The sequence below is a fragment of the Ammodytes marinus genome, assembly GCF_949987685.1.
Source record: "Ammodytes marinus genome assembly, chromosome: 18".
In the NCBI taxonomy this organism is placed as follows: Eukaryota; Metazoa; Chordata; class Actinopteri; order Uranoscopiformes; family Ammodytidae; genus Ammodytes; species Ammodytes marinus.
Genome location: NC_137222.1, coordinates 8,383,965 through 8,398,241, shown reverse-complemented (window position 1 = coordinate 8,398,241; position 14,277 = coordinate 8,383,965). Strand labels below are relative to the sequence as shown.

Sequence of the window (14,277 nt, the reverse complement as noted above, 5' to 3'; positions counted from 1 at the left end):
TGAGATTGGCAGCGACTGTTTATTGAGCAACACTGCTTGTTTTGTCATATCCGTACACATGGAAGAGCAGAGAAGTGTAGCTTGGCCAAATGAAAGCATATAAGCTGGGCAGACTCATCTCACCTTTTGCTCTTTGTGCTTTTTTGTACAGCTTTGTTGTGTTGTTGCACAGATCAACAGATTTAAAGGTCACATATTATGCTAAATGCACTTTTTAAATGTGTTCTAACATATCCATGGGTCCACGGTGTGCCTAGAGACTGCCAAAATATAAAAAAAAATAACAATCTCTCCTGTTCTCACTCTCCCCCTTTCTGAAACCCCCACCCCTCCCCCCCAATATACTCCAGTCAGAATTTTCCCCTTTTCTGACCTCACAAACTGGAAAGCCAGAAGCTTCCACTGTGCAGCCCACACCCCTATTTCTTATTGGTCCACGGCCCTGACAGACAGAGGGCGAGGCGTATCTGGCTTCGCTTCCGGACAGGGGGCGGGGGCAGCTCAAAGATTGTATATTTACGAGGGGAGATTGTATATTTATTGTATATTGTATACAATGGCCTATTTTAAAAAATAGGCCATTGTGAGATTAGCTGAACATCAGCATAGTACAATAAATTATCTGAAAGTTTTTTTCAGCAAACAATTAAAGAAAAACGTATTAGGGACCACTAAAACCATATAATATGGTGTATAATAGTACCGAAAAGTGTATAATATGGGAGCTTTAACAGAGAATGTCTGCACTGGATGAGCGTGACGTACAGTTTAATCCTATTGTAGTATGGGTTATATAGGGCATAGGGATTAACGTCACATCTCATTGCAATGAATGTAAAGAAATGTATCTGATGATCACATATAGAAGTGAAGCAGTCTGAATTTGGTTGCGAAATGCGAATCTCATCCCAGACTTTTTCCTGCCATTACAATACAGAAAGTGCCTCACAATAGGTATTGTGCAGTGTATTATAATAATGGCGGCTAATCTTCCTGACATAAACATATATTTTTTTCTCAAGTATGTTTAATGTCTTCTCGCATATTGACATCATTATTGGACTGTTTTTTCTTACTGTATAACCTTCTGTCCTTTGGGCAGAGTGAGTCATTGCAGTACAAACACATCCTCTCTAGAAAATGCAGATTCTACTTTTTCCCTACTCTCTACAATCACCCTTGATTTAAATAAAGATGGCGAACACAGCATATGTATGCAGTTCTTCCACAGTTAAATATAATTTAGCTCTAGATGCAGCAAAACAAGTGACATACTGCATATTCAACTTTAAGTTGCTCTGCTTTTCGTTTATGAGTAGACCTTCAAAAGTGACTTCATTATTAGAACCATTAATACTAATCTAATCAGTAGCCACTGTCAAATTCTACAAATCAACAAGTTACTTGAAATTTTCCAAAATTAGGCTGAGCCAAGTGTTTCACCATGATCGCAAGTTTAACAACTTGCCAGCATTAGTGACAACAGTGTGCTTCCAACAGTTTCATTACACAAGATGTCGGTGCTTACGTGTCTTGGAAGAGAATCATTGATTTACTAGCGTCCTCCCAGAGTAGAGTGTGACCCAGAGGTGTTGCTAGTTGTTGATACTAACTAATAAATATGAGACTAACAGGATTTAATGCATGGCAGTGAAGAAAATTTGACCCAGAGTGCTCACAGGGAACATAACAAATATCAGGGATTTCTCATCTGTACTTCCACAAATGCACTAGGGCTGTGTCAAAAAATCGAAATATCGATATATCGCGATACTTAGTTTCCCGATATCAGTATCGATTTTTTTTTTTCTTGATTTTTTTTTTCTTTTTTTTTTCAAGGCTTTATTGACAGTGCAGAGATACAGATATGAAGTGGGGCAGAGAGGGAATGAAACAACCACGGGTCAGATTCAAACCCATGTCTGCTGTCAGGCCTGAGCCTCTAGGATACTGACTATTGAAGTTAGATCAGTTTTGTTTATAAAAATACTTAAGATTCACTGTGTCACAAAAGCACACTGATGTGTTTTCATTTTCATTGTGTCCTGTACAGTTAGTACAAGAGTGAATTGTATTTGTTATTTTGATGTTATGGCAGCTGCAGCAGTGTTTGATAATTTGCCAAAACCAAAAAAAGGAAGAAAAATAGTAAAGGAAGTTGTGAATGAAATAGTTTTGACTTCATTTGTCTGTACAATTATCACTATATTGTGCTGTTATGTTTGACAAGGCAACTTGTTTATGGAATATCGCAATATATCGTGATATATCATATCATGACCAGTGTATCGTGATACGTATCGTATCGCGAAGTCCTTGACGATACCCAGCCCTAAAATGCACACAGATTTATTTCAGCTGTTCCATAACCTAGTTCAACAGCAACATAATTATTTTCGGTGTCTTTTTGTGTTAACATTTTTATATTTCACTCAGATAAATGCCCACCCTTGGTTGTTTTTTAATCCATATCTCAAAATAGAATGAGCAAAAACATCCGCATTAAGTGATGTTTTTTAATTACTCAATCATATAACTCGGCAAGCTGTCCCATGAATGGAAAAAGAAACGTGATACACAATATACATTTTTCCAATTATGTAATCATACAACAAGCCATTCTCCGTGGGAGCGCAAAGGAGGACCAAAAGTCTTTGAACACATAAGCGAGGAAGTGAAGGGGTCTGCCGGCCTGCGCGAGTGCTAAACTGTTAGTTGGCAAGAAAAGGACTCACAGTGGTGTATCTCAGTGGGAACTAGGGTTGTGCTTCTCTTTGTCTAGTAAGTTTTCCGACTTTCATTCACGCATTAATAGTCCTGATGAGAATCTCTCTTGGACGCGGCATGCCTAACCTTTTTACTTTCTACCTTTAACAACTCAAAGTTGGTGTTATGTTGCAACAAATTATATTTATTTTCTAATGGTTTTTTTCTTTCTGTAAAGTGTTAAAATACAGAGATATGACCATAATAACAAAAGATTTCTTGTTTTGAGAAATATTTTCAGTTAACTATCACATAAACACATTAAAAATATGCATTGCCAAATTGTTGTAGCTTGAAATAGTAAAGGCATTTGGCAAAAATGTGAAAAATTATCAAAATTGTTGTTTTTGGTGATTCAATTTATGTCAATTGGCTAATCAATTTATATGTTTGTCTCTAGTTGTTGGTATGGGTTAGGCAGTAGGTTATGCTGGGCGGTTTTGCCTCTCAGGCATGTTATTCTGTGCTTTGTGATATAGTAACTTGACTTCCCTGTATCTTATTTTCATTAAATAATTTATGACTTCATTTTGTCATCTTGGTAGAAATCCTTTCTTTAATGGGTAATGTCTATACCAAGAATTACATTCTGAAGAGTGAGGTGACTTTTATTTTTATTTTGGTGTTCAATCATGTGCAATCATGTATGCAGCAGCCCTTTGCACTGATGAGCACAACCTCAATCAGAGAGTTCAAACCAAGTAAGGAAGGGACCTGAGAAACTGCATTAACTCTCCAGATGACAGCCAACAAGTAAAACAAAAGTCACCTTGTTTCTACAGCATACTGCATTTTCAAATGTCCTGCGACAGCCCATGGTTGTTGAGTACTGTTCTTAGCAGCCGCTTGACATTGGTTCAAGAGGAAACAAATCCTGCAGTTCTTGTGTAATCGACAAGGACATACCAATATTGGTAAATAACACACCCAAACAATGTTAACAAACCAAAGGCACAGCCTTGTTTTTCAATATAAATGTGCTGGTTTGACTTGGCACATCAGCATCCATTACAGCAGGGCAACCCGGTTGTGGGTGTGCATTCAACTGATACGTAAGTTGAAGTTGTGATATAAGTTATAGTCTGACATTACTGCGATCAAAATGCTAATTACGGCAGCGCGTCAATGGCGTTTTCCATTATATATTAGCATTGAGCTAGCAGACTTAAGCTCTGCTCTTGCAATGCAGGGAATTATTTTGGCTTTAATGACACATTGTGTTCTACGTTTAATATACTTATAACAACGCAAGCCGCTTGGAGGTGGGGCTGGGGGCGCTTTTGCCCCACTACAGAGAAGGACCATCTTGGGTTAAAGTGGTAATGGAAATCAGGGTGGCACAATTTGAGTCGGTGCGGCCAAAAGTGCCAGCGGAAAAGAGCCTGGTTACTGCTCATGTCATGGCCAATGTGTCCTTGTTGGTGTAAACTAGGTGCCATGACAGAAGAGAGACAAAAACATATTCATTAACTCTGGACTGAGCCTGGATGTTGAAAGTGACTCAGAGATGGGAAAGTAGTGGGTGGTCCAGGGATAATAGAGGCCAAAAAGGTTGATCGATGCTGAAGAGTGGTTATGCATAGCTAGCCAGAACCTTTTTCTTATTGTCTTTTTGTCTGTCTATCTACAGTATCCGTCTATCTGTCCCTAGATTCCTTCTGAGACATGAATTCTCAGCAGGCTACTGTTCAGCTGCCTTTGTTTTAAAATGAGCCTAGACAAGAACAGTTGGCACAAAAAAAACATCTCAAAACACATGCGTTCCTCAATGCTCCTGAACACATATCTTTACATTGCACTGAACATGCAGACAATAGCAACAGCCCATCTCCTCCTCACCCGAGCTGACACAGCGACAGCGGCATTATCTTGTCTGGTGATTAAGTAAATGCAGCCTCTAAAGAGTAAGAAGCTACTCTGAGGCCATTAGTCAAGAAGATAACAGTCCCACACCCCGTACTGCACCACTCAGCAGTATCTGTAGTCCTCGTTGGTCCCACACTTCTTCTCACAGCTGGAGACAGAAAGTACAGAGCAGACGACTGAAAAAAATATGACGCAATTTGAATTTAAAGCCGTCATTCCTGAGCAAACAGAGCTGAAAGACGTGAGCTCCGAGGACAACATTTAACCAGGCAGGTTGAGGACCATATTGTGCTGTGAACACGCAGGGAAATACTTAATCAAGATTTTTAGCTTATGAACAATAATGCATCATGAAGGTGTGGACTGGAATCCCACATGTGGGTAGGGCTTTTCACTTTGGATTTGACAGTCCGCAGTCAGTACAGAGTCCTCTTCTTCTGCAAGGATCCACAAGGAAGAGATTCCACACATTGCTCATTGAACCACATCACAACCTGTAACACTATGTTGGATGCTCAGGAGCTGACACATTTCGTTGCGATATGTCTCATTCAGGGCTGCAATTAAAAATAATTTTTATCAATTAATTTTTGGATGTTGTGTATCTTGAGAAAGGAAGGTTCTGCACAGTTAGCTCCAGTGCAAGTGTTTAGGTGTCACATAAAACCAGGAGAAATTAAAATAGAAAGTAATCTGGGAATTGAAATCTGTCAAAATTAAATTAAAATGTATTAACATACTTGTGTTGGACCTACAAGTGTTACTCAAGATTGGTCTAGAGAAAACTTTTTAACGGTTGTGTGTGCTCATGCATTTCCTCATTAATCTTTTTTTTTTTTATGTGGATCTTTCAGCTACATTTAAGGAGTGCCTACAGTTTACATCTTCCACATGTTATCATGCATGTGTCAGGCAGTGTGGGACTCACACTTGCCTGGTTCTTGGTCTGGATTTGGTGTCACCCTGCCCTTTGTCTCAACGCCTCAAGGTCTTGTGTCCATCTCGATACACTTTGGTCTTGGCAATGACTTGGTTTCAATGTAGGTTGGCATAACTACAACAGTAGGACCTACAGTAAATTAAGTTCTGATGGTTTTGGTCTTCTTGAACAGTTTTCTTTATATGTATATTTTTGCATCCCTTGTTGAATGTGTTTGCACCCAGTTTCGAGACTCTGTTAAATGTTTAATACTTACATTTATTCAAATTGGGTTGTATTTACTTCTAGAATTGTTCAAATTGGTTGGTATTTGTTGGCGGATTGGGAAATGGTTTTGTGAACATTTCATAGATGTCTTTTAAGTAATTGATCGACTAATCCTTTAAGCAGTCTCAATGCTTTTAAAATCTCTATTTTCATACTTTAACACAGGGAGGAATGACACATATGTTGATCCTAATCCAACAGTCGATTACAATGTGAAACTGCTAAAATCTCAAATAATTATTGCCTCTTTAGACGCATGTAAAGACAAAATTGTTTCCAGACAAGCAACTGCAGTCAGACCATGTCAGTTAAGGACCTTAGTAAAGCTGTGTACCCTACATTTGGTTCATAAAGCAAGGACAGAGAATTTAGGTTACTTTGTCGGTTTTTACTAATGTGTAAGCTTTCAGCACACTGCTATCGACAGTATATCAGCTCCTTGTTTCAGAGGCTCTTTTTCAATCTCTAGCTATGGTTATAGATTTCCACAGCACTAATAATCATGCCACACAGTGAGCAACAAATTAGCCTTTTACATGATTCCCATTTCATATCGATTTGCATAAAATAAGGGAAAATCTAACTGATTCATTCTGAGCAAGCGGAGAAACACGTGTTAATAATTTAACTTAGTGGTTAAAGTAAATATGAATCCAGAGTCATGATTGTGAAAATAATGTTTAAATTTTTTTTTTAAGTGCTGCAGTTAATGCAGCAGCATACATTACCATTAGCACGGATGAAGTGTGACAGTAATTTGGGAAATTATCACCACAAATTTACTTTGGTGCAAATAGGGAGGGATAATGTCTGTTTGGATGAATAACACATGTTAGTTGGTATCGGGCTCACTTGGGCAATTTTTTTTGCCTCAATGTACAAATATGAGCAGGATACAGAGCTGTGATGTAGAGGAAAGCCGACATTTGCACCTCCTAGTATATGCCTCTGAGCAGTCAGTGTGCATGTGGAGTGCAGAAATATTTGGCGGAGAGAGGGAAATGAGAAGAGTTCCCGGGGCAAGCATTTGGAATCAGCATTACCCAGAAGGCCTGCACACAATTGTACACTATCACATCGCACGGACAGGAGCAACCACAGTCCGTCTGACTGCAGACTCAGAGAACGAAAGGGGATATGGAGAAGCAGAGAAAAACACTGTTAAATAAAAAGCACTCACAGACTGGACACTGTCCCCAAGAACCTCTAACTAAGCTAAATTCGTTATGGCATTCACTTCCCCTTAGAGAGGCCTGACATGAGTGAAACATTTTAAAAATAAACCTAAATGAATAGAACAAGAAAAGTTGATGTGATGTGTGACACGGAACTATGTAATAAGAAGACCAGGGAAAAAAATACCAACTCTCTGCAAATGTTAATCAAGGTTTGACACTAACTGTTAAAAGATTTAAAAATAAAATAAATCATCCCTACTTCACTGTAATACTAAAAAATTAAATACAGCCAATTGCTGTTACATATGCATGAAATGCACTGCAGCAATCTTTGGTTAAAATAAAAATAGCTCACTGCCTCTTAACAGTTTCTTTGTAAGTTGGCAGAGCAATAAAGTACCTTTAACAATATCCCTGATGAAATGCACCTGCAATTTTAATAGACTTAGACTCCTGCTCCAAATCATTTTAGAAGTTTGATTCAGAAGATACAGTATTTCCATGACTTCTATGGGTCATCAACTGACTCTTTCTCTCTCTCTGTGTGTATATATATATATATATATATGTGTGTATATATATATATATATATATATGTGTTAATATATATATATATGTGTTAATATATGTGTATATAAATGTGTGTGTAATATATGTATACAGTATATATATACTAGGGCTGTCAAATTAACGCGTTAATTTCGATTAATCAATCACAGAAAAATTAACGCGATTAAAAAAATTAACGCAGATTAATCGCACTTCTATAATGCCTTTTGACCCGGTGCAAAAGTGGTGCGGAGCAGCACCTGTAGCTCGCCGGGCCGGGCGTGTGGGTTAAAGGGAGAAAGGTAAAGAGAGAAGCAAGGGAAAGGGGCCGACTCGAGGGCTCTATGGATGGTTTATGAGATGCATGAAGGTAGTAAGACATCTTACTTAATTCTCTGCAGTGTCCGTGCATTATTTATTTAGTGGGTGCAACAATGTAGGCTAGGTTCAAAACAGTGAGTAGGCCATATCTCTCAATCTTCCTCCAATTTTGTTTGCTAGCTGTCTAGCACCCGCCCCGTGTGTGTGTGTGTGTGTGTGTGTGTGTGTGTGTGTGTGTGTGTGTGTGTGTGTGTGTGTGTGTGTGTGTGTGTGTGTGTGTGTGTGTGTGTGTGTGTGTGTGTGTGTGTGTGTGTGTGTGTGTGTGTGTGTGTGTGTGTGTGTGTGTGTGTGTGTGTGTGTGTGTGTGTGCGTGTGTGTCAATATTTTTGCCTATGAGTAGGCTATGAAATGGTGGCAGTGCAGCGCTGTCTGTTGTGGGAGATGGAAAGTCGTAATTTTGTCTGCTTGTTTTTTTGAGAAAATTCGGCGCTAGTTCATGTATAAAGCTGGCTGAGGGGAGGAGACAGAAGTTACGAGAGACGGAGAGCGAGCGCGTGCGCGTGCGCGCGAGAGAGAGAGACAGAGAAACAAACTGTAGTAGGCTATACAGCTGTTTACAAACAGGTATAAAAGTGTCATATAAGTATGCGATTAATTTAGATTAATTAATCACAGAGCCTGTAATTAATTAGATTATTTTTTTTAATCGCTTGACAGCCCTAATATATACATATACATATACAAACACAAACACACGCACACACATACACACACACACACACACACAAAGTCAAAATAACAAACAAAAGAGAAAAGTTTGTAATACTTACAACCATACCGTTTAGGGACACCCAGCAGTCAGGGGGGAAGTCTTGAAGGAGAGGCACCAGATACTGGAGACAGCCATCCCAGTGACACAGAAGCAGCATCATCCCTATCAAATTAAATATTCTTACCACTGCACTGGCCAGGTCATAGGTCATATGGAAAATCTGCCAAAGAGAGAGACAGATGGAGAGAGAGAGACAGAGAGACCTCAGTTAAACCTCTTTGTTCTCTGCTTAGCTTTGTTCATGTACATTTGTTCAAATGTAAGGTTATACAAATCCTGACCAGTTTAAAGTTCAGTGATACAAGTCAGGCAGTCAACACAGATATGAACTGGATTCTGATTGACATCTGTTACTGTATCTTACTCTGAAACATAACATGCATTATTATGTCAAGATTAGCTTTGATAAGTTTAAAAAGATGCGTAAAACTTTCACAAAACTACAAAGTCCTCTTTGAAGTGGAGGGCATGTTGGCCACCAGGGAATTTAGATGCCGCAAGTGTGTGGTGTGTGTGTGTGTGTGTGTGTGTGTGTGTGTGTGAGAGTGTTTTGCAGATGTTGAGCTGCATAATTCAACATGGCTGCTTTCCAAAACAAACTGACCAGTGGAAGAAATACAGCACAGTGTAGGTATTGCAGAGGGAGCCAGGTGAAAGAAATGTAGAATGATGAGGGGAATGTAGACCTCTGGATGGAATAATCAGGCAGTAGCCTATGTTTGTTTAAATGGTGTGCGCTGGTGCAAGCGTTACTGCTAGTGTGGCTCTTTAATCAGAGCAGGAAGTTTCAGAATAGAAGTTCATCAGCCGGGTGAGTAAGCATATCTGTGATGTGGAGCGGTTTCATTTACACGGGATCTGGGCAAAACGAGAATTGACTCACGCCCGGTTGGCTGTGGCACTAATTCAGAGTTTCTCATTAGCATGAGAAACCCATTACCTTTTTTCAGGTTATTCATTCCATAACCATCCTCACACTCTAAAGCTCATGTTCACCTTAAAAGAAAGTTAAATATGGGGAAAAAAGATTGGTAATTGCTGATTGGTGGGTTTTGCATAATAAACCTGCTCCATTTGCCAATTTGTTGAAAGATGGATTTGAGGTAATTATGGTCTATTTTAAGGTAATGGCTTTCCATTCTCTGTAAACTGCCCACTCTGCTTACTTTAAGTGATTATTTAATTGGGCCTCAAGGTTTGATAGCCTACATCACAGTCACGAGATAAAAAATAAAAATAAAATAAAGAATCACTAAGTAGGAAATTATTGTTACTGATTGTTACAGTCAGTCAGTTGTTTACAGTCATGATACATGTTTGGACAGTTTTAAATGTTTTGCTTTTTCTATCTTAAAAATACTGACCACTTTTGGCCAAATTGCAAAGGCTACCTACTTCCTCTTCTCATAGAGTGCAATCACTACAGAAAATAAGGAGGAGGAGAGCCATGGACTTCTGTGGTGCTCCTGACACATATTCTGGCATCATTCTGAACCAGTTTTGCAGTGCAAAATCACAGAATCCCAAATCCCAGGTGCTTTAAAAGCTCTATGAATCCACATCATTCCGCCCCAGACTATTGTAACTGTCCTTTAACCTTTCTGCACAAAGGACGAAGGCAGTGTCCACACACACAGCAAAACAGAGAAAAAACCAGAGGCTGGCCTGATGCTCAGATCCCTCTACTGTATGGTTCAACCCATCTAAAAAGGGAGACAGTGCACTGCCCTGGCAGGCTAAAATTACCCACTAGCTTACAGCATGGCTGTGTCTCAGTGCACCAAATATCCTTTGCTGCCAACATCTTTTATTCTTTATTTAGCGGGAGTCTTTCTCCCTCTCGTGTGTGTGTGTTTTCACATTAATCATACTTTGATGACATAAAAGGAGAGGACAACTGACACAGGACAGAGCTGACAAAGGCAGAAAGGTAACTCATAAAAAAGGTACACACACTACTGGTGCATTGCAACAAGACTAGAAACAGGAAGCCACACTTTGGCCCGTCTTTGAATTGCAAATGATTCACACCTTGCAGAAATAGAAAAAGGTTGACTGCTTGTCTGCACTCTCCTCTTTCAATGAATGCATAATCCAATAAAACACCCAAAAAAAGTTTCTGTGAAAACATGGGAGGGGCAGGCTTTAAATGGTAAATGGACTTGACTTATATAGCGCCTTCTAGCTGATTTTCTCAGCCCCAAAGCGCTTTACATATCTTATCACATTCACCAATTCATACACACACTCATACACCGATAGCAGTAGCTGCCATGCAAGGCGCTCTCTGAACCATCGGGAGCAATTTGGGGTTCAGTGTCTTGCTCAGGGACACTTCGACATGTGGCGGGGAGACGGGGGATCGAAACTCCAACCCTGCACTCCAGAGGCGATCTCCCTACCCACTTCGCCACTGCCGCCCACAAGTGAGTAGGCAAGTGAAAAGGTGAGATGTGAAGAGATTGTTTTAAATTCCCAGGGAGCATTTCACTTTGCCAGGAGGCCTCTGCGACCTTTGGGTCATGTTTAGTCGCTGAGGGCAGAGAGAGAGGGAAGAAATGTAGGAAACTCATTAACACAAAGTGGGGATTTGTTTGGGTTTCTTATTTCAGGGGCAGCAGTTCTAAAAGGCTGCTTGTGGCAGCAAGTAGCCATGAGGTATAGGGGTTCAAAGTCCACAATAATAGAGTGGCTTCAGCTGTAGATCACTGCCCAGGTCGAGGGATTATACAGATTAACCTTCATTGTGATGTAGGGATATAAGAGGATGAATCTGAACTGTTAGAAACTGTGAGGTGTTTCAGTTGTTACCATTGCTGAAATGAACTATGGGATAAAAATAAAGACTGCATATAGCAATAAATAAATTAATCCCACCCACGGTAAAGGTCCTAAGAGAGTTAATAATAACAAAAGTAAGAGAGGGGGTTAAGAATTGAGGGTCTACAGGGAGAGGGTTCATAAATTTAGGCTGACAGAGAGCAAGACATTAAGAGGTCTGCTGTGTGACTCACTAAAGGAAAATGAAGGTTATTCCGAGAGCACATTTTCCTGTTGTGTCAAGAGGGTGCTATGTGTCGTCAGCTCCGAAGAGGCTAAACAGTCGCCACTCACACACACATTTTGGATCATAAATTAAGAGTGAGTTAAGTAAGGCTTGGGAAATAGAACAAGATCTAAAAAATTTAGAGCATCACAGTGCTGACTATGTTCGGCCTCTTTTTTTTGTTTGTTGAAGAAACGTCTTCACAAGAGGAAGTTCCTTTGGAGTTTGGTAAACACACTTGAATGAACTAAAATTGAGATCATGAAGAAAGAATAGTTACCCTGTGACGTCTCACTAAAAAAAATGTCTGGGAGGTGGAAAATGTCAAAGTTTGGCTTTTTGGTTTTAAAGTTAGCCTACAAATCAATCAGACAGCTTCAGCTAATTCAGAACGCTGCTGCTCGAGTCCTCAGTAGGACCAAAAAATTGGCTGCTGATCCTTTATGAACCGTCCAGAGCTCTCAGGTCGTCTGGGACTGCTCTATTGAAAGTCCCCAGAGAATGGGAGAGGTAGCCTTCAGTTTTTATGCACCCAATCTCAATGTGTTTCCCTTTTAACCTGTTATTTGAATTCAAATTTTTTAAAATGTTTTATTGCTTTTATTTATGTTTTATTTCTATTCATGTTTTTCATTCGCTTTTTTAATGTGTGCTCTATATTTGATGTATTTTAATCTTGCTTCTGTAAAGCACATTGAATTGCCTTGTGTCTGAAATGTGCTGTACAAATAAACTTACTTTGCCTTGCCTTACAATATTTGTTATCATGCCTGCTCATGTATATTTGCAGTACTGTTGTCTGAGGTGCCGTTGTGCTGTGACACTTTGTTTGTGTTGTTCTACTGTATGTGTTGCTTTAAAAAGTCTAGCCTGGTCATTTCTCTATAAACCCACACATCTACTGCCTCATTGGAGTGTTGGTGTTTGTGAACGTGCATGATTGTGCACATCTGTCATATGTTGAGAGGGTTCCTGTTACTGAATCATAATACCAACTGTTCACATGACAAATACATGGAGAGGAAGGCAGTACCAGTAAATTGAGATTTAAAAAGCAATTGACCAAATTGTGTGTCCATAGGAAAAAGCTCTCAATGCTCTCAATGCCCAATATAATAAATTAGAGTATTCTCATCAACTGCATAAAAACAGGAGATAGGTTGTGCTGATTGAGAGCCAGATGCAATACTCTAGTCTGGCAAACTACCGATTTAGAATTAAGTGCATCCAGCTTAAATTTAACTGAGGCATAGGTCAGGATAATCCTCTCATACCGGAGAGGCAAACAGCCAAGATGTATAGTGATAGTGCCACAAGGTCACACGCTGGTTGTGTCCAGCCAGCACGGCGTTAATTTGCATTCAACAATACGGTACAGGTAGAGTAGACTAAGATTTGGATGTTAATCTTGTGTGTTTACATGCACAATAATTATATTGATACTGAATATTATAACAAAATCACTTAACAACCAACATGTTGGTTGTTCAATTTCAGAGTCCATCTGTTACAGGATTTGAATGAATATCCCATTGGTGATGTGACATACAGTATGTCTAGGGTTTACACTGTAGCAATATGCCCGTGTGATGTATGCACTGTATTTTCTGAGATGCTGAGATAGAAAAAGAGCATGCAGTTGGAGAAATACACATCATCAAGCTGTGGGCCTTGAACACGCAATTAAAAAGTGTTCTTTATGCATCCTTAAATTGGACATGAGTGACCTCTGTTTGAGGTTAGGGAGGATTAGCGAGGGACTAATTTGAGGGGATTAAATCCACCACTGGCTATTACATTGAAGGATGACAAAACTGCTTCCAGGAAAATCTTGAATTCTCCTGCTTAACAGCATCTTTTAAATCTCCTCCTGGACCTCTCTGCTTTTTTCTTAATCACAAAATCATGGTCATCATCAGTCTCTTTTCTTCTATATACCAAAATAATAAAATAAATAAAATCTTTGTTGGGCATCAAAAAGGTAGACCATGTATGTCTTAAATTATAAAGCTGAATATGGAATATTTTACATACACTAGAAATACACTTCCAGTTTTGTTCTCTCCCTATAAGAGAAGCAGCTGGCTGGAAGTAATTCCAGTTCACATGACTGCCATGCCCTATGCGTAATCATGTTCATACATGTAGTTCAGCAATAAACTAACATAAATGGAGTTGGCATTCTTTCAGTGCTTCAGGCAGCACACTCCTACTCTAAGAAGATAATCAGTCTGCAAATTTGTCTTCAATACATGTCTGAAATAGACTAGACTTACACAAGAAGAGGAGAGAAGCTTGAAAATCTTCATTATTTATGTGACTTGGCTCTCTACGAGCCAATGTTACAGCTGTGTGAGAACCGCAGAAATGTTGTTTCTCTGCATGAAAAACTATGGACCTTCTGCTCCGAGCAGTACATTTAGGTAATGAGGCCCAGCAGTAATTTGTAGCCAGAGACTTAATTAAAGGGAAGGTTGTGATCGATGGGCTCTTTTCACAGCCAGAAAACCAA

At 39.4% G+C, this 14,277-nt stretch overlaps 1 protein-coding gene across 1 annotated transcript in view; it reads right to left on the bottom strand.

Annotated features, from left to right (window-relative positions):
- The window catches only part of hcn1 (hyperpolarization activated cyclic nucleotide-gated potassium channel 1), a gene marked incomplete at both ends in the record, with an annotated part of 61,819 nt that overhangs the window by 24,396 nt on the left and 23,146 nt on the right, over positions 1-14,277 (bottom strand). Inside the window, one exon of the mRNA XM_080047263.1 lies at positions 8,718-8,879. Within this exon, the coding sequence (XP_079903389.1) occupies positions 8,718-8,879 (162 nt within the window). The remainder of the gene's footprint in view (positions 1-8,717; positions 8,880-14,277) is intronic.